We start from the raw sequence: 21235 nt of genomic DNA on the forward strand, positions 1-21235 counted from the left end.
GAGTCACTGAAACTGTCCCACCAGGCGCGTGCTGCACCCGTGAGCTGGTGTGTGGCAGCTCCAACACACTCATCATCAGTGAAAGTAGTGAGGTCAAGCTTCTTCTCCATTTCCTTGAGCCAGTCATCGGCTACCAGTGGGTCAGGATCGGTGCCATCATAGGAAGGTGGCCTTAGCTTCAGGAATCCTTCTAGCTTCCTTTGGAAGTCATTCTACTGTCCTCCCTGGTGACGGTTTGCTCCTTCAACAAGAGCTGCAAGAAGCTGGGTCTGTTGTGCCATCACTTCCGCCAGGTTCGGTGGTGGTGGTGGAGGAATGTTCTCCTCAGGCGGTGGAGTATTCTCTAGGTGGAAGGGTATCCCTCCACGTCCACGGCCACGGCCACGGCCACGGTTGTTGCCACCACGTCCCCCATTTGGTTCAACTGGTTCAGGGGTGGGCGCACGTCCACGGTTCATTAGGCGATTGGATCGGCGGTTCGGCATCTGCAATGCGGATCATAGAGAATTTAGTGCTTGTGCCAAAAGTGCTTATAATTCAATATGATTACATGATTTTTGACGATTTAAAGAAAAACATTTTCACTATCCAACACTCATTACAAAGAAGCAATAAGATCCATAAGATGCAATAAGATCCAAAACATTCATTACATGGGTTTTATTACATAGCACCATCTCCAGTAGCTACACTTGAAGACGTGCGAGAATCGTACTACGCATAGCATCTCATAATACATCTCATAAGGGGTACATCATGGGGTACAACTTACGGAAGCTACTAACATGGCTCATGACCACGCAGGATCATCTACTCTAACTCATATGCCGCAGCTGGGTTACGACTGTTCTCGATCTCGATCTCCTCGTCAGACTTGTGAAGTCGGGACACATACTTCAGGGCCTCGGCGAGCTCCTCAGTAGGCTTGGCTCCTGGTAGGGTAGGGCAGGCGTCTAGGTTGAGGCGAGTCAGGGCTAACTCAAACTCCTCTATCCTAGGCTTCGTCTTGCTGCGAATCTCCTTGGGTAGCTGATCCCACATACCCTTCATCTCCCTCAGGCGCTTCCTGTCAGACTTCTGCCAAGCCTGCCAAGTCCTCTCACACTTGTCCTGTAGGTACTCGTTCTGCCTGAGTGCCTCGATTAGGTGACCCTGGTTGCGAACGGCCTTCTTCCTGAACTCCTCTAACTCCTGAGTCATGGTCTTGTTCTTGGAATGGATTTTCAGCATATCAATCCCCTTGGACCTCTCTCTTTCTCCTCTACGGTTAATCTCAGCCTTCTTGTCGTCCAACTCTCTCTGCAACTCCAAGACCTTGCTGTCGAGGTAGCAGTTCCTGTTGCCTAGGTCGGCTGCTTTGTCCTGTAGGTCAGCGACCTCGGCTCTGTGGACTTCATCATGATGGTTGAGCTCGTCCTGTAGCTTGGCCACTATCTCAAGTAGACTAGCCCGCTCCTGTGCTCCCTGCGAGTCTCGCTCCTGGTACTCCCACAGAAGGGCCTGGTGCTATCGTCTCTTCTGCTCAAGCTGGGTCACGTACCTATCCTGCTCTAGTAGGTGGATAGCTGAGACGCGAAGGCATCGGTCCTCCTCTGCAAGGATAACTCTGCCTGCTACAAAACTCTGCTCACTAGGGGTAAGGCTGAGGTCGAGGGCCTGGGGAAGTAGATGAAACTCTGTCGTCATCAGGTGCTCATAGTGGTCCCTCATCACTCTGTGAAGTGCCTTGTGTGAGATAGCCTGTAGTCCCTCATCGACTGTGTCCTCTATAGTCAACTCGGTGAAAGCTAGGACAGAAGGTAAGGTAGTGCTAGCTGGAAACTCCACTGAGGTAACAATCGGTCCATCAATTCCTCCTTCCTTAGCTGGCTTCCCGGTGCAGGTGACCTTGACAAGCTCCTCGGGAACACCTAACGTGACGAGAACTCGGCAGAGGGTCTGTGCAAAACCCCCGAGCTCACGTAGGTCAAAGGTAAGCTTGGCGTGGTCCAGAGGTAGCGGTCCTAGAGGCGGCCAGTCGACATTCGTTGCCATCTGCATGTTTCAAGGGGACATGTGTTAGCAGGTCAATAATAGATAAGCCTTGCATAAAAGTAAATGCAGGGTCGGTATATAACCGAAAGAGGGGCTGTTCACGTCCTATTCTATCGTCCATTTCTAAGGGTTTCGTCCTAAGGTCAAGTATGGCTCTGATACCAACTGAAACAACCCCGATTTCCACGATGGGAAATCCACAGAGTCAAAGTGTAATAAGACCGTGGTAGATCATATTACCCAAATTCCAGTCGATGATCACATCCATACATCGATAATATCAGAGTACAAATAGTGCGGAATTACATAAATTATTACATCGCCGCATTGGCGGAATCAAAAGTAGCATTCATTCAGAACAGCTTGAAGATAAGATCGCCAAACTCGAGCATAGGAACGAATCCCTCAACCGTCAAACTCCTCGGAGCTATACTCCTCAGCAGAACCTGTATGCCAAAATTTATCAGTACGATTTGTACTGGCCACTCCCAACCCTATGAGCATTGCTTTGTGGTAATTGGATGCAAGTCGGATATATTCAAAAGGAACCTATAAGGCTGGGGTTTCCTATGTATTAGCATATCAAGTATATAATAGTTTAGTCAGGTTTTAACACCGTTACCACACCCATTCCACCCCATTCCCATTCCTGGGACCGATATACCACCATCTCCACACCTTCACCATACCACACCCATACCATCGCTCAGTCGACAGGCCAACTCCCTCTCGGCACTGTCTCAAGGCCCGTAGCCCCTGGCTACGACCGAACACTCACTCCCTGGGGGAAGAAGAGAAGGACTCATCTCATATCTAGTTTAAGCGAAACCCAGGAAAGGTCCATAGCCGACAAGTCGGCACATGTATCGATCGATCAACCATACTCTCTGCAGAGGTTTTACATAACCACAAGATCCGCCTTCCTCGCTGACCGTCGTCAACTGGGCTGATTCCGGCCGCTTGCTAGCCTAGGATAATGCCACTCTACCATTCAGCCCTGGTTCACCCCAAGTCCGGTCTGGGGTGGCTGAAACTGTGAGTCATGAGCCGGGTCCACAAGGTCTCCATGAAGTCTCGGAAGGGTGTGGGGGAGATCCTCCGTACCCCATACCTCCTTACACTGTCCGCTAACAACCTAGCAGTAGTGGCAATATCCTACCAAGTAGTCCGGCCGTCCCGCACCATATAGGGCGAGTGGTACGTAAGGCTTCCCGGTGAATCTGAGTACTAGTAAGTCCTTAGGGATGACCAAGCCAGAATGTCTCCATCAGGGTTTCCATTTACCGTGCCACCACAGCACCTCCACCCTGGGCTCCACCCACCATAGGTTCACACCCAAGGCCACCTCGTATACCATTTACCCATTACAGGTATCCATTTACCCACCACAGGTATCCATTCCAGGGGTGCCCAGGTAGCACCCTACGGCAAGACTTGCCCTAGGCTCGTCGTATACTCCAACTTGGTCGACACAACCCTCACCCTCCACTCACCCAAGTCACACACGCAGCACTCTCCCCGTAGTCCAGTTAACACCGGTTTCCACCACGCATCAAAGTATTATAAGCGTAGTAGAAGTAATAAGCAATAAAACATAGTGGCGAGCGTGTGTCTAGCCTAACAGCAGGGTGAGCAAGGGTAAGGTTGCGTCAAGGTAAAGGCCATCAAGAAGGTATACTACCATGCAAGTCCTATCATAGTATGATTATGACAGTAAAGTAAAGCAATAGCAGTTCTACATTAGCCATGCGTAATAGGTGCTACGAGTTTGGGTGGGATGTGGCACCTTCAGTGTAGTCATCTCCGTACTCCTCTCGGTACTCACGATCCTCGTCCGTCCGGTTTTTCCTCTGAGTCTGCAAACGATCGCATTATAGTCGCGTTAGCGACGTCTATAGAATAGCACAAAGAAGCAATGAAAATTCAAAAGAGCCAAATGCACTCAAACATGGGTTCATTGCGTAGAGTTTGATTTTAGATGAATTTTGGTCCTGGTTTCGTATTTTTCCGAGGTCGTATGAATTAGTTATGAATTTCCGAAGTTTAAATCTATTTCCGAAAATGGAAAAAGGCTAAATTAATCCTGGGCTGACACGTGTCACACTGTGACTGGTCCACGATAGTCTCGGCAAGTGAGACGGAGTCTCGGTGGTCTCGTCATGTGGTCTCGGCGAGCGAGATGGGGTTTCAGTGGCCTCGGCAAGTGGTCTCGGCGAGCGAGACGGAGTCTCGGTGGCCTCGGCATGTGGTCTCGGCGAGCGAGACGGAGTCTCAGTGGCCTCGGCATGTGGTCTCGGCGAGCGAGGCGGAGTCTCAGTGGCCTCGGCATGTGGTCTCGGCGAGCGAGACGGAGTCTCAGTGGCCTCGGCATGTGGTCTCGGCGAGCGAGGCGGAGTCACACTGGTCTCGGCATGTGGTCTCTGCATGTGGCCTCTACATGTGGCCTCTGCATGTGGCCTCTGCATGTGGCCTCTACATATGGCCTCTGCATGTGGCCTCTGCATATGGCCTCTGCATGTGGTCTCTGCATGTGGCCTCTGCATGTGGTCTCTGCATGTGGCCTCTGCATGTGGTCTCTGCATGTGGCCTCTGCATGTGGCCTCTGCATATGGCCTCTGCATGTGGCCTCTGCATAGGGTCTCTACATACGGTCTCTACATGTAGTCTCTACATGTGGTCTCTACATAGGGTCTCTACATACAGTCTCTACATGTGGCCTCTACATAGGGTCTCTACATACAGTCTCTACATATGGCCTCTACATAGGGTCTCTACATACGGTCTCTACATGTAGTCTCTACATGTGGTCTCTACATAGGGTCTCTACATACAGTCTCTACATGTGGCCTCTACATAGGGTCTCTACATACAGTCTCTACATATGGCCTCTACATAGGGTCTCTACATACGGTCTCTATATGTAGTCTCTACATGTGGTCTCTACATAGGGTCTCTACATACAGTCTCTACATAGGGTCTCTACATACAGTCTCTACATGTAGCCTCTACATAGGGTCTCTACATACGGTCTCTACATGTAGTCTCTACATGTGGTCTCTACATAGGGTCTCTACATACAGTCTCTACATATGGCCTCTACATAGGGTCTCTACATACGGTATCTACATGTAGTCTCTACATGTGGTCTCTACATAGGGTCTCTACATACAGTCTCTACATGTGGCCTCTACATAGGGTCTCTACATACAGTCTCTACATATGGCCTCTACATAGGGTCTCTACATACGGTCTCTACATGTAGTCTCTACATGTGGTCTCTACATAGGGTCTCTACATACAGTCTCTGCTCGTGGCCAAGGGGGCTGTGGCTGACTATCATCGACTCGGTCTACGTGGCTATCTTCCAGTCATCACGGTGCTGCTCTATGGCTACGTTCCAGTCTAGCGAGGTGGTCAGGTGAGCCGGTGGTGGCTGCGCCATGGTGGCGGCGTCGAGAGCGCGGCGTGCGTGTGCTCGGCTACAGCGTCCATGGGCTAGGAAGGGTCTACGGTGTGGTTGTGGATGCTGTGCTTGTGTATCCAGAGGCCGGAGGTGGCCTTGGCCTACGCGCTCACGATGTGGAGCGCCATGGCCGGAATAGCAGAGTCTGGCGGCGAGCAGGGGGAAATCAGGCGCTCACCGTAGGTGTCATGGGAGATAGGATGGTGGTGCAGTGGAGAGTCATGGCCGTGTAGACAGAAGCAGTGCAGTGCCGACCCGCAACGGTGATGAAGATGTCGGCGTCGTCTCCTGCTCTGGTGGCTTCGAAGGTGCTCCGACGGAGACTCCTTCTTCCTCCTCTCTCTCCCTTCCTTCTTTCTCTCCTTTCTCTAGCTCGGTGAAGTGGTTGGCCACCAAGTGGCGGCGGGGTGATGGGGCGAACGCTAGGGCAACCGAGGGCCGTGGCTTTTATAGCCGGAGCTCTAAGCTCCCATGGCGGATGACGGAACGGCTGGTGATGTGCCGAGCACATCGGACGGCTCTCGTGCGCGGGGGCGGTTGCGTGGGCGCGGCGCTAAGGTGGGGAACAGGGTCATGCGATGTGCGTGAACCTGGGCCCGCGTCTGCTGCTTTGGTCGGGGCTCGGTCGAGAGATGAGGCTGGCGTGGGGAAGAAGATGATCCTGTAGCTGGACGGCTGACAGAGGGGGCCCATCTGTCATCTTGTCCTGATGCGGCGGCGTGCGATGCGTGACGGCTGACGGGAGGGTCCGGCTCGTCAGTGGCGTGCACATACGGGCGGTGATGCTGGGCTGGCTGGCTGGGCCGGTCGAGGCAGGCTGGGCCGGTCGAGGCAGGCTAGGCTGAGCTGCTGCCTCCCTCTTCTTACCTTTAGTATTATGTTACACTTCTCTCCTGTATATAAATCAAAGTGGCCTACTTCTCCTCTGATAAAATGTTCCATGGTGATAAACATTGGTCAAAGTATTTATTGGGATATTAATTCCATATTAGTTCATTTATTTATAAACACATATTTGTTAGCTTTTATTTAATCAACACATAAATCAAATAAAATCCAAATCACCATGTTGAATATAATGCAACTTGATGTATGCTATGTGGTAAAATAAATTCTAGGTGATGAGGTGAGATACTCGTGCCAGTCATATAGGTTTAGTTAGTGCAAGGTTATGAGTTTTCCTAAATGCCACATCATCACTCAAGGGTTTTGAAGAAACAAAAATTTTGTAGTTGGAATTTTTGGTGTGTGGATTTTTGGGTTGTTACACAGCTACCTGGACGCCGCTCGTCGCCCGGCGAAGCCGGTCGCTGTGTCCCCGATGCGCGCCCAGACTCGTTCAATTGTGATTCTGGCCGTAGCGAAGTGGAGGCAGGCCGATAGGGTCCTGTGCGAAGGCAGGGGAAACGCAGTCGACCGCACACATAGCTGGTGTATAGCTTGCCTGTTCGTTCAGTGGATGGCCGAATCCTGGCACGCCAGCACCTCGGCCGCCGCGGACGGGTCTCCGCCCCCAACGCCAATGGGTGATGGGAGATCCTCCCCCGGCAGGAGGCACAACCTGCGACTGCTTCAGCTGAGCCTCACCACGACACAAAGCAACCTCTGTAGACCCAAAAGGTTCCCGCGGAGCTTCACGGCAAATGCTTCAACTGCCTTTCCTACTCGCACCGAGTAGCGACTTGCCGATTGCCACGGCGTTGCCTGCGCTGCCATGGTTTTCGCCACCACGCCAAGCACTATAGGCGCCCCAGGCATGCTGATGTGGCATCGGCGACGAAGGATGGCGACCGACCGCGGCACCCCGCTTATGGCGGCAGCCCACCGGCCTCCCAGCACGCACCCCGCGCGGTTGGAGCTGCGCCAATTGCTGCTGGGGATGGCGGTGGAGGGCCTCCACGTCGGAGACGCCGGAGACATCGGCGACGATCGAGGGGGGATGGCACGACTACAACGACCTCCAATGTCGCCAATGACCGTGCTGCCCGGGAAGGTCACGACGAGCCGACCAGCGAGACACGCCATATATGGGGCCTCTCCAAGCTCGATCCGCTGTTGCTATCACCATACCCGGACACCACACACGCCACATGCGAAGTCTCAGAGGACCCGATGCTAGAGGAGGTTGCAGCCTCGTTCGTAGCCACCAGTGTGAGCACCTGCGCCACTTCAACAATGGTCTCGCACCCCGCTCAGTTAGCAGCGGACTCGGTTCCACCGCTACTCAAGCACGGTCAGTCTCAGGTCACGCCGCCTCAGGCCACGCAGAGCACCTCAGGAGCTGACGCGCCTACACAGGACGAGGTGGGTGGTCCGCCTAGCTTTGGTCTGGCCGAGCCCGCAACGGTTGCAGACATGTTTAGTACACCGCCTCGAGAGGACCGCACGGTTGATGTCAGCGACCGCTCCGCCGCACGCCGCCTCAAGAGCTTCACCAGGCGCATGCTGAAGAAGGTCGACTCCCCGCTTATTCGTGGAGGTTCACCAAGCTCAAGACATGTTCAGTTCCCAAGCAACCTCCTGCTAAGCCGGTGCTGCCGTGGCGAAGCAGGCGGTTGGCAGCTCAGAGCCTCTCTCGAGTACCTGCTTCCAAGCAAGGTGAGGTGCTGATCATGCAGCGTATGGGCTACACCAAGAGTCCATCAGCGCCATCCTCGTCGGAGCTGGAGGCCTTTGACAAGATCTTCGACGGTAGTCTGATTGCGTCCAACGTCGAAGCGTTGGACGCGCTCTTCCTGGGCGGTGGAAAGGGCCTGTCCAGGCAGCCGCGAAGACGCAAGACCACCTCCTAGGTCACACCGCTGTGTCGGTTTTGGTTGTTTTATATTTATCTAATATCGAAATTAGAGGTCTTTTGCTAGGATGGTCCGGTTACGGCTATTTTAGGTCAACCTCCTTCGACGCTCGATAGAGGCGCGTTGTTTGTATGTTTAAACTTTTCTTCTTAATACAATGATACGCAGATCTTTTGCGTATTCGAGAAAAAAGGCCTTGGTTGAAGCCCTCACCGCTATGGCCATACGCCAGCACGTTCATATTGGTGGCTTCTTGTCTAGCCTGCATGCAAGGTGTTTGTGAAAATGTCTAAGAGAAATGGTGATGTGTGGTGAAGGGAAGAAGAGAGATGTGATATGGTGGCAACTCCAAAATAAGCTGATGCAAGGTAAGCAGATTTATCTATACAGTCTAACAAACACCGGTCATTCTCAACCTTGCTCATTTCATACATGGAAAAGAAACATGAGTAGTCGCACTAGGTTAGCACGACGCAACCCAACCTGTCTCTGGCCATCCATACGAGCCACCCTTGTGCAGGGAAACAAACAGGCCCATAATGTTTTGGACAGCATAAAGTTTGTACAAGTCAATTTTTTTTTGTGAGAAAATACTAATACATTGGATTATTTCGCGTAAAACCACAACCTACCTGAACTTGTGCACCACACTACTGCAACTGCCAAAACTTGTGGCGCAGTAGAGTAATTTTGCTTTGCCACATCATATGGTTTGGCGCGGCCAAAAAAAAAATTAAATATAAACAGAAACATTTTGGAGTTATTTTTATAATATGATTTGAAAAAGATTAAAAAAACCAAAGCTTCCGCCTATAGTCCCGGTACCATGGGTTCAGTATAATCCTTCGTCTGGGGGGTGTTTTTATGTAGAGAGAGAAAACAATTATAGCATACTCTAGAAAGTACTGTATACATTTCACCCCAAAGAGTATATAAACAATTATAGCATATTCATATTCTTGGTGTTTACGCAGTCATCGTCGCTAGTTCTTGGCATTTAGCATGCCTCTAATTGCTAGTGTTATCATACTGCGTCTGAGCATCCGCCTACTTTTAACAGAGGGATCAGTCACCCATGCATGCTCTAAGCATACTTGGGTTGAAACTTAAGAAAATCAGATAGTAGCTAGCTTTCATGGCGGTCACTAGCGGCAGCAGGCAAGAGAGGTGGAGCCTCGTCGGCGCGACGGCGCTGGTCACAGGCGGCAGCAAGGGGATCGGCCACGGGGTCGTCGAAGAGCTGGCCGGGTTCGGCGCGAGGGTGCACACATGCGCGCGGAACGCGGCAGAGCTTGAGGAGTCCCGGCGCCGGTGGGCGGAGAAGGGGCTCGTCGTCACCGTCTCCGTCTGCGACGTCTCCGTGCCGGCCGACCGGGAGAAGCTCATGCACACGGTCAAGGCGACCTTCGACGGCAAGCTCGACATCCTGGTGAACAACGCCGGGCAGGTGTTCTTCAAGCCGGCGGCGGAGTGCACTGCCGAGGACTACTCGCATGTGATGGCGACCAACTTGGAGTCAAGCTTCCATCTGTGCCAGCTCGCGCACCCTCTGCTCGTCAGAGCGTCCGTCGCCGGTGGAGGAAGCGTCGTCCATATCTCCTCCATCGCAAGCTACCTGGGTTACCCTGGGCTCGTGCTCTACTGCATCTCCAAAGGTACCAATACGTGCATGCTATGCTAATTAGATATGCTAGCAAAATATGTCCGTGCGTTATAATAGGACGTACAGTTTATTGCACGGTACTCATCAATAATAATAGGCTAGCTATTTTTTTGTTGGATGCCTTGCCTAACCTGAGATCAAATAATTTCAAGGTTCATAACAAATGTTAGAGCAATAGAAAACTATGCGTAAAAAATTAGTAGGAGATTGCCTCAACTTAAATATATAGTTATTGTGTGCACTATTACTGTGAGTTTAAGAAATGTGGAAAGTAAGCTACACACATCTCTTGCACGTGTCGCAACTGGACAAACTTAGATAGCCAGACTATAAGTGGGTGGTGTCACCAAGAGTTGGGCTCCATACTCAAAGCGAAACGAGTCAAAGTGAGAAATGAAAGAAAATAAAGAAATATTTACTCTTTACTATTGGTCCACGAGTAGCTGTCGATGTGGAACACCCTGGAAGCCCCTCGTCGCCTTGGCGACGACGGCCGAAGCCAGGGGCGGACAGCAGCGGCGTTACCGACGACGTTGTTGTTACCGTCGTTGGTGGTAAGGTAGATGGCCTACTGAAGTCAAATCTACAGCTCCTAGCCTTGAGGTTTGGTTTGCTTTCTGGATGGATGCCTGGAACCTCAAGACGTCGTCGATGTATATGGATCACATGACAGAAAACAAAAACGGACATATGACAGAAACATAAACAAAAATGGACACGGGAAAGCAGGTGGCCGACTCATTCCATGGCAGACCAAAAGAATGGAACAAAAATAGAGACGGAAATTTTGTCTGCAACGGGAGAAAAAAATATCAAATACATTCACGGATTCAGGAAAAACATAAAGCTTAATTCAGTTCTTGAAAAGAAAACGGCCCTAAGGTAAAAAAAAAAAAAACTGGCCCAGAGCACAGGGCAGGTTCCCGGCCTGCTTTTTGGCCCGGCTAGAGCCGAGCGCGCAGGCCCCACTTCCCTTGCTGAAAACCTGATGCAGGAGTGGTGTGAACCGTCGGATCATTGAGGTGGACGGCCAGGATTTTTCTAGCCAAAAACAACAGGATATAAAGCACCACCGGCGCACAGCCGCATCCACCGCCGGCGCTGCAGTGGTGTTTCTCGCCGGCGCGCGCATGCGACTGGTCATGTGCAGCTCCGTCGAGAGCTCCCGCTGTGCGACCTTTCCGGGGGATCCTTATGCACGGCGGCGGCAGCCCGAGGCCCGCAACGGAGGCAGCTGACGCGGACGGCAGCTGCCCACATGCCCGCGCGGCGGGGTCTCCTTAAGCGCGCACTGGCGGCGCCGGCCATCATGGTGCGGGCGTGAGCCATGCGCGCAGCGCACGGGACGGCGGCAACCACGCGGCCGAAAACCACGGCGATGGTCCGTCCCGACGTCTGCGCCCCGTGACGCCGCCGCGCGGACACTACCGAACAGCCGAGCTCCGATCGCCGACCTCCATGCCTACCCCGAACCACACCGCCGTTTTCGCAGACGCCTACTACTTCCAACACCGGCCACGGCGACTTCGGATGTGCCCACGACGCCGCGCCATCTTCCTCAGCCTCGCAGGCCCCGAACGCCGCCGCAGACCGCCCGCGACGCCAACCAGGAGCTGGTGCCGAACCTCACCACCGGACACCTACCTCCTTGCCGTCGTACTCCGCCGGCTGCGCCACCCGGACTGCGACCACGCCAGACCGAGCTCCGCCGTTCTGCTTCCCTAGTCGACCTGACGCGCCGAATCCCGCCGTCCATGACCTCGTCACGCCCCTGCCTCCGCCTCGTCGACGACCCACGGGCTCAGCAATGCCGTTGGTTGGATTTATTGGTTTGATTTGAGGAGTTCTTGCCTTGTTGAGGTAGTCTGATTTGGATTTGTATCGTATTTGGGACATGTATCGTGAAGCAGCCGACTCGGTCTTGGGGAAGAGAGGGAGACGGAGAAAGTCGAATAATTTCATCGGTGATATAATGTCGTCTGGATAGGCCAGACGAAAATTTTATATATATATATACACACACGTACACTAGCAAACTACTCCCTCGATTCCAAGTTATAAGTCATTCCGAATTTTGGAGAGTCAAAGCATCAATTACAAAGAAAATTATAAAAAATTATGACATCAAATAGGTATGCTATGAAAATATAATTGATGAAGAATCTGATGATACTTAGTAGGCATCATAAATGTTATTATATTATCATATAAATTTGGTCAAACTTGAGATGTTTTGACTCTCCAGAATTCTTGGAATGACTTATAATTTGGAACGGAGTGAGTAGCAAATACGCCCGTGCCTTGTAACGGGACCCAATACATATAGGTGTCGACTTCTATATCATCGCTAGATATGAGTTGTTATAACTTGCTAGCAAACGTGCCCATACGTTGCAACGGAGCCCGAAACATCTTAAGATCGGACTATGTATCATCGCTAGACGCGAGTCGTTCGAACTCAAGTTACAATCATGTAGACACACCAAGGACATGAGAACATTCTAAGAAGTAAAAAGAAAAGACCGAAGAATTTGAAATAAACGTCGATACATTTTTTTTATACATTTAGTTAACTTACCATATAATTTTACTCTTACTAAACATATACTATATTTCTTTTATCCTTTAGACAGAAGGTAGTACGACATTGAGCTGACCATGACCAGTCCATGATATTCGTTAGCGGACCCCAAATTTTCTTTCACTTCACTTATTTCTCGTCCACCTACAAATATTTTCGTAGCCTCTGCTGGCAGGCGGCAACAATTTCCACGCCTCCTTATTTCTTATCCTCTCACAACTGTGAACACCTTTTGTTTCTCTCCTTTCTCTCTCACCATCCTGAGCAGCTGGGGAGGAACATATGTGAGGCGTGCAGGAGGAACGTGACTGCTTATGCGCATGCTGGAGGATGCAAGACACGTGCATGGTTGATTTTGGTTAGTTGGGAAATGATTTTCATCTTTGTTTTATGGTTTGAATCGGCTACGCAGCGTGGACTGTTGAAGAAATATTATACTTTTTGTTCGAATCGATCTGATCTGTAGATTTGTTTTATGTGTATTTGATCAGTTTATCAAATTTATATGATAGGATTCGCACGTGAAATTGTTTGCTTGATTGATTATACGTGATAAAACTTACCCATGGCTGCTGCTTCTATCCGTTTCCATGGAGACGTGGTCTGACTCGTTGACGTTATCTTGGAATAGTGATACGGAAATATGGCTCTCGAAGTTACGGCTGCCGCAAGTTTTGAGGGAAAAAATTTTTGGTGAGCTTCAGTCACTACCGGAGGCGGTCTCTTTGCCGAGGGCCCCCATTAACCCTCGGCAAAGGCTTTGCCGAGCAAAGAGCTCTCGGGGAATTTTGAGTCGGCGAAGAGGGTCTTTGCCGAGGGCCCTTTATCGGGCACTCAGCAAAGCCTTTGCCGAGGGCTGGAGCGGCACTCGGCAAAGAAAAGCAGCCGTCACGGCGCCGGCGCCTGGGACGGAGTCTTTACCGAGGGCCGTCTCCGAGGGCCCTCGGCAAAGAATTTTTTTTTTTAAATCTTTGCCGAGGGCCTCCAAGCATGGCCCTCGGCAAAGAAATGTGCAGAACTTTTTCAAAAAATCTTTGCCGAGGGTAATGGGACGGCCCTCGGCAAAGAATTATTTTTTTTAAAACTCTTTGCCGAGGGCTTCCACGCAGGCCCTCGGCAAAGAATTTTTTTTTTAAAAAAAGTCTTTGCCGAGGGCCTTCAACCATGGCCCTCGGCAAAGAAATGTTGCAGAAATTTTATTTTTTTTAAATCTTTGCCGAGGGCAATGGGACGGCCCTCGGCAAAGGACCCTTCTTTGCCGAGGGCCTTGTTCATTGCCCTCGGCAAAGAGGCAGAAATTTAATTTTTTTTTTGTTTTTTGCATTCCATCGACACAAGCATTTCATATATATATCATACAGAACCCATTTTCTCACAATATATCACAACCATAATTGTGAACCACAAATCACAATATATTACAACGACAAGTCACATGTTCATCATCATTCACATGTTTATTACGACAAGTTCATGGAATCCAAGCACAAGTCAGAACCATAAACCACAAATATTACAATAAAGTCCAACCACATCACCTAGCACTAGTCCTCATCAAGGTAGCCTATGAGACGGTGGTGAAGGAAAGGCGGGATCAGCCGGTGACGCACTACCGGGATGATTGGAACCCGCGGACGAAGGCTGCACAAAGGAGCAGAGATTGCATGTGTGAGTAATCCGGGAAAATAGTATTGGAACTTAGAGATTGCATCTAATAATCTAGGAATACAAAAAGATTAGACTTAATTGAAAATTTCGGCAGCACCTCCCCTGCATAAGGAGGTTTTCAAAACCTGCAAGAAACAACGGCACGAACACCGACATCCACAACGGCACGAACGCCGACATCCACAACGGCACGAACGCCGACATACATGCAAAGCACAAGCGAAAAGTGAACTTTCATACTTACAGGAGTAGCTGTAGGAGTAGCTACAGGAGTAGGAGGTGCAGGAGGTGAAAACTGCACAGGTACACCCGATGCTTGCCCAAGACTTTGCATGATCACCATCATCTCCGCCATCTGCTTCTGCGCGGCCTCGAACGCGACCTGCTGGGCCTGCAGCTGTGCGGTCAGTTCCGCGTTCTGCTCTTGACTTTGCCTTTTTGTTTCTTCCAGCTCGGCCTGCAATATTTCACTCCAATGTATCAGTAATGCAAATCTAATTTAGGTGTGTAAATATCAACGTACGACGAGTAAAACAGGAATTACCTGGAGTGCCTGGACCTGTTGCAGTGCTGGAGAAGGCCGTGAGCGTATGGGCTGACTGGAGCTCGTGCTCCGTGCTCGGATAGCGTCGAGGGAGGGGAACAGTGGTGGAGTCGATGGTGCCGTCTGCAATCCACAGCCACCCGTGCTTCTTGCCTCCTCCGAGCCTCATGATCGTCTCTGCATCAATGGGCTCAGTGCGCACATTGTAATCTTCCCCATAGATCTCCCTTACCGAGGACGTGGACTCTTGGACTTTAGTGTACACGTTCGAGTCGGAGTACACCTGGGGTGGGGCAGCCGGGTCGAAGGAGACAGAGGACGACACCTTGCCCATGTGGGACATAGCCCACGCAGAGAACTCCGAGACCTCGCCCGGGTGCGCAGCCTCCTGCGAGAAAGACGGGAAGATGGTGAGAAATCAAGCAGAATTGAGCATCAAAATAAATGAAAGAAATCACTTACGTATGCTTGTTTGTATCCGGGGAGGCTGCGGCTGCCTTGATGGTGAGTTGGACCTTGCCTCATCAGACGCTGTTCCCGCTGCCTCTCATGCGTGTCAACAAAGTCCTGTGATAACCACTTGTCTACGATCATGGCCCAGCACTCGGGATACGATCGGCACCACCAGGGAATCACCTACAAGTCATCGAGTATTTGACATATAAGAAGATGAAATTGAACCTACTTAGTATCAAAACGAATCATTATGAATGTTATTCGCCTACCTCAAGGTACTGGTCCTGGGTCAGCGTAATCAGTCTTGCTTGAGGCTTGGGGAGGGACTGCTTAAGTACCGACCTGTAGTAGTCTATGTGGGCTTGGACGCACCCATGGTGGTGCATCTCGGTGACGTACTTCCTACAAGCTGTGACAGCCGCCCGATCCGCCTCGGCCTCAAGTCATTCTTCGGCCTTGAAAAATTTCTGCATACAAAACCGATGTATCCATTCATTATTTCAATAAAACATTTAACCAATGAATGCGTTGTATTAAGCAATGTTGTGCGAGAGAAACTTACCCAAAACTCCGCCAATACCCGCTCCTGCTTGTTGCGGTAAGTGTCATCCGTGACCAGCGCGTACCTGTCCCAGTTGGAGGCTGGCTCCCGCACCACCGGCTCTTCGGACAGTTGCACAATGCCGGGGTACCATTTCCTGCACAAAACACCAAGGATGCTCACGGGGGTGCGTGCTGAAGTACCTGACAAAACCAACCAGGCCCTGCACAAGTGATTAAGAAAATTTATCAGTTTCTCTTATGATTTCCAACATATCTTATGAAGTAATTGTGATAACATCTATAGTTACTTACCTCTTTGCCATAGGCCGAATCACTAGGCGGTTGTGAGGAAGCGGAACTGGAGGGAGGCTCATGGGACCTCGCTCGTAGGGAGTCCGGGTAGCGGTACCCCCTCCGTCGCCCTCGAGCCCCTCACCTCCCTCACCCTCGAGCGCCTCGCCTACCTCACCCATCTGCTGACCCCTCTCGTCCTCCGACGAGGACGTGGCCATGGCCATCACGTGCTCCTCCTCCAGCACCTCGTCACGTGGCGAGGGAGGAGACCGCTGCCTCCTGTGGCTGCTGCCCCTGGTCCTCCTCTCATCACCTCCTACGGACGCTGCCTCGAACGACGACCCCTCACCTCGAAGGAGAGGGCGGTCTCTTCCGTAAACCGAGGGCGTGTCATGGCGTGGACGTCTGCTCGCCATCTTTGTTCAATCACCTACAATCACAAAGAATGAACAAGACTAATTAGTATATATATTAGAAATAGATTCAAAATATATAAACAAAACACAAATTAAAAAACATAGTATTACATGTATTAGGAATAATCTTCATGATTGGGATCATAGGTCTCATCATCACTGTCAAAATTGTCCAAATGGGCAACACTATCCGAAGGTTTTATGTTGTCATCATAGTCATTGCCTAGAAGTAATCACTCAAGCATTGCTATGTCCTTGGCATTTACCACCACATCTCCATCGACCTCGCCATCAACCATTTCGTTGTCTACTTCCATTTCGATTGCTTCGAGTAAGACTATCTCAAACGTGCCTGGTAGCCCATCTTCTTGATAGAACTGTCCATCATATGTGTTTGCGTTGAAGTTGTAATTATCATTGTTTGGGGCAGGTAGTTTACCGTGTGGAGATACCTGGTGCACAATAGCCTAACCCTTAAGATCCTCTTTGTCTTGGTTGGCGTATCGAGTATAATACACCTGCACGGCCTGTTGAGCCACAATGTAGACATCTTTTCCAGGATAGATGGAATCTTCTCGAATCTCGACTAGCCCAAGATGAGGGGTTTGTCTCGTTGATCGAGGATTAAACCAGTGGCATTTGAACATGATAGGTTTAAGAGGTTTGTCTCCATGAAATGAGAGTTCATAGATTTCCTCAACTCTACCATGATAGTCGAGGCCATCAGTGCTGGGCGTACAAACTCCACTATTTGTGGTTTTTTGTTTGGGCCGAATCTGCTCGTAACTTCTTGTGTGGAAGCGATATCCGTTCACGTCATAGCCGGTAAATGACTTCACCCTAACATCATAGCCGTTTGCAACCTGTTTCAACTCGTCACTCATGGATGAACCGGTCTGGGCCTGCAAGGTGAAGCATGATAGATCGTTATATTAATCAAACGTACGATCACCTTGGACGATCGAACGTATGAGCTAAATTGGACATTACCTTTTGTTTGAACCAAGAAATGAAATTAGGCCTCCCCGCTCCCGCACCCCGCGAAACAAGGGTGTCTTGTTCATGCAAGGTAGGATCCCTTGATTGATGCTAGAATTCACGAACAAATTCCCTGTCCGAACGAGAATCAATGGGGTTGGATGCAGAATAGTGACGGCGTATTGAAACAAGTTCGTTGAGAACTTACTTGATGAACGACTGCACCTCGGTAAGGTTATTTAACACATATAGCATGATACTGCGCCACTCTTCATTTCCCAATAGCTTCGGGGTTGATCCACTTGCACTGCCGAGTTGGCCTTGGAAAAGGCTGAGGGTCGATTCATTTTCGCCAGCATTATAACGAGGGAGTGGATTATGATTGCTAGGAAGGTTCGGCTTGTAGTATTGCGTTGTGAAGTTTGCCACCTCCTCCCGAAGGCATGCCTCTGCAATGGAAGCCTCAATTCTGGCTTTATTTGTATATTTTTTGCGAAGACTCTTTAGACATCTCTCGATTGGATAGCACCAACGGGCCTGCACGGGCCCCCCCAAACATGCCTCGGACGGGAGGTGCACAATCAGATGCTGCATCGGCAAGAAGAAGCCGGGTGGAAAGATCTTCTCCAGCTTACAGAGCAACACAGGTGCCGCTTTTTCCAAGTCCTAAGCAACGGTCCGAGATATCTCCTTGGCACAAAGATGGCGAAAGAAAAAGCTCAACTCTGCTAGCACTAGCCAAACATGCTCAGGGACATAGCCTCGGACCATCGCCGGAAGAAGCCGCTCAATCCATATGTGGTAGTCATGACTCTTCATCCTGTTGACTCACAGAGTGCCTAAGTTCACTCCCTTGCTAAGATTCGCTGCATATCCATCTGGGAACATTAACGTCTGGATCCATTTTAGTACTTCCCTCCTTTGATCGATTTGCAAGACGAAATTGACCTTAGGCCTTTTCCAGTTCTTGTTTCGGACACTAGGAGGCTGCATCGCTTGATTCGGTCTATCGCACAACGTCGCTAGGTCCACTCTAGCCTTAACGTTGTCCTTAGACTTGTCAGTGTCTATGAGAGTTCCCCAAAGTGCCTCGGCGATATTCTTTTCAGTGTGCATTACATCAATATTATGTGGCAGAAGAAGGTCATCGAAATAGGGGAGCCTCATCAAGCCGGACTTATGAGTCCACATATGTTCCTCACCATATCCCACAAAACCACCTTCTTCATTGGACACGAGAGCATCTATCTGAGCATGAACCTCGGCACCAGTCCTCAAGTGCGGTTTAGGGTCTGTCACTTTGACACCTTTCATAAAGCTCTTGATGTCTTCTCTGAATTCATGGTCTATAGGGAGGAACTGACGATGCTGGTCGAACGATGAATACTTGCCACCCTTCTTCAACCAAATGAACCTCACAGCTTCCTTGCATATTGGGCATGGGAACTTCCCATGAACACACCAGGCGGCAAATAACCCATACGCCAGGAAGTCATCCAGGGAGTAGTGGTACCAAACGTGCATTTTGAAGCTTGTCTTTATAGCTCGGTCGTATATCCATACCCCCTTCTCCCAAGCGTGAATCAATTCATCAATCACATGCTCCATGAACACACCCATATTACTCCCCGGGTGTCCAGGAATTATCAATGACAAGAATACGGTATGCCGTTAAAAGGAGATGCCGGGAGGGATATTGAGGGGGATAACAAAATGGGCCAGCATGTGTATGGGGCAGCCATCATTCCATAAGGATTGAACCCATCTGTTGCCAGCGCGACACGTACATTACGGGCCTCAGCTGCTTTGTCACGATGTTTATCATTGAAGTACGTCCATGCTTCAGCATCAGACGGATGTACCATCTTTCCAGGATTGTACCGTTTGCCATCTTTGTGCCATGTCATCTGTTTCACGGATTCCTCGATCATGAATAGCCGTTGGATCCTCGGTAGGAAAGGAAGGTGCCGTAGCACTCTCGCGGGGGATCGGAAGCTGCTTTTTCTGACCATCACCAGAGTCTACCTCTAGGTACCTAGAGGATTTACACTTTGGACAGTAATTTGCGTCCTTGTGTTCTTTCCTAAATAGGACACACCCCTTTGAACAAAATGTATCTTGTCATACGGCATCTTAAGCATACGAAGGAGTTTCTCTGCCTCGTACAAGTTCATCGGCAAAGTGTGCTTCTCCCGGTAGCATGGTGCCAAACACGGCCAACATCTTATCGAAGCCTTCTCGACTCAGGTTTAACTCGGCCTTCAACCCCTATTACGCGTCCAACCACATCCAGCTGAGAAATTGTTGTACGCTCGTGAAGGGGTTTCTGTGCCGAGTGCAACATTTGTAGAAGTCCTTTGCGGATTCCTCCATCTCCTCCTTCTCATGTCGTTCAGCGAAGTGAGCTTGGTGGGCGTCATCTAGCATGTTGCTACCACCGGCATCATCATCAAAAGCCTCGAGGCGTGCTCTCACCACCTCGCTCTATACGATCTGCTTCACCATGGTAGATCCACTGTTGGTAGCCAGGCGTATAACCATTGAACACAAGATGTCTACCCATGGCCTTCTCGTCTACCTTTCTCCTATATTCACTTTGCTGCAGGGACACCAAACTAGAGAATGTTCCTCCTGCTTCCTGGGCCAAATGCATGTTTCCAGAAACGATCTATCCCCTTCACCCATTCATAGTCATAGTCACTACCGCCTTCTCCAGCCCGTGTACATCCACTGGCGGTCCTCCATCCTTTAACATTTACATCACAGGAGTATTGTGACCATCAATGCATCTACGCGGAGTTCCTAATGTCTAATAGGTGAGGATAGGTCCTAATCCCACCCGTGATGCGTAGATGAGGTCAGTTTCCAGGCTCCGCTCCTCTCTGAGACAGAATTTCGGCAGCACCTCCCCCGATATTCTCCCGATACACGTCCTGCTAGGGAGAGTGTGTATCCAGGAGAAACAACAGGATGGCTGATGCTGTGAAACTCCATCTCGGATCAGAGGGACCATTAAAAAACTAACCCAGTCTAAGCATCGACGGGCGTGTCCAAAAAATGTTGGACAATATCCGAAACAGATACGGGTCAACAAGATTATATGCAAAGATCACGCATTACCTATGGGCCGTATCTCTTTCGGCACGGGAGTCGCCTAACTGGTGGTTACGCCGGTGGCTACGCCAGGACATGCAGGAAAAAGAGGTTATTTATACCTAGTGGTGTCGGTTGGAAGTAGGCTAGGGGGCAGTGGGAGTCGATGCAGTGGCGAGGCGACGCAGTGCAGGCAGAACCGCGACACGACGAAGACGATCGGGGTCCTCGGGTCCCCTCCGACGTGCTCTTCTCCTGCATAAAAAGGAATAGGTTATTGTTTGTTCAAAATTTCGGCAGCACCTCCCCTGCACGGGGAGGTTTCCAAAACCTGCAAAAAAAACAGGATGGCCGACATTCACAACGGCACGAAGGCCGACAACCACAACGGCACGAAGGCCCTCATATCAATTTACGGCACGAAGGCCCACACAACCACATACGGCACGAAGGCCGACAACGAGAGTTTTACCTAGGGTTGCGGTGGAGTCGGGCGTCGCGTGCGGGGGTCACTTTCTTCTCGGCGAGGTCGAGCGGCGTCGGATTCTCCTCTCTTCCCCTTCCTTCTCCTCTTCTCCTTCTCTTCTTCCTCCTACTCACCCTCTGCCTCCTCCCCTCCAACAGCAGCAGGGCGACGGGGGTGGCTGGGGACAGGCGGGGTGGGAGGCCGCGATGGGCCGGAGGCCGGGCTGGCTCTTGGTGGGGCG

At 50.6% G+C, this 21235-nt stretch overlaps 1 protein-coding gene across 1 annotated transcript; it reads left to right on the forward strand.

The window, feature by feature from the left end:
- Nucleotides 1–9295: 9295 nt before the first annotated feature.
- On the forward strand, nt 9296–9973 carry LOC136483958 (tropinone reductase homolog At2g29360-like). The gene has a single exon (XM_066481127.1). The coding sequence runs from the start codon at nt 9428–9430 to the stop codon at nt 9971–9973; it is 546 nt and encodes a 181-aa protein (XP_066337224.1). The 5' UTR covers nt 9296–9427.
- The last annotated feature ends 11262 nt before the right edge of the window (nt 9974–21235 follow it).

The sequence above is a fragment of the Miscanthus floridulus genome, chromosome 9, assembly GCF_019320115.1.
Source record: "Miscanthus floridulus cultivar M001 chromosome 9, ASM1932011v1, whole genome shotgun sequence".
Taxonomy (NCBI): Eukaryota; Viridiplantae; Streptophyta; class Magnoliopsida; order Poales; family Poaceae; genus Miscanthus; species Miscanthus floridulus.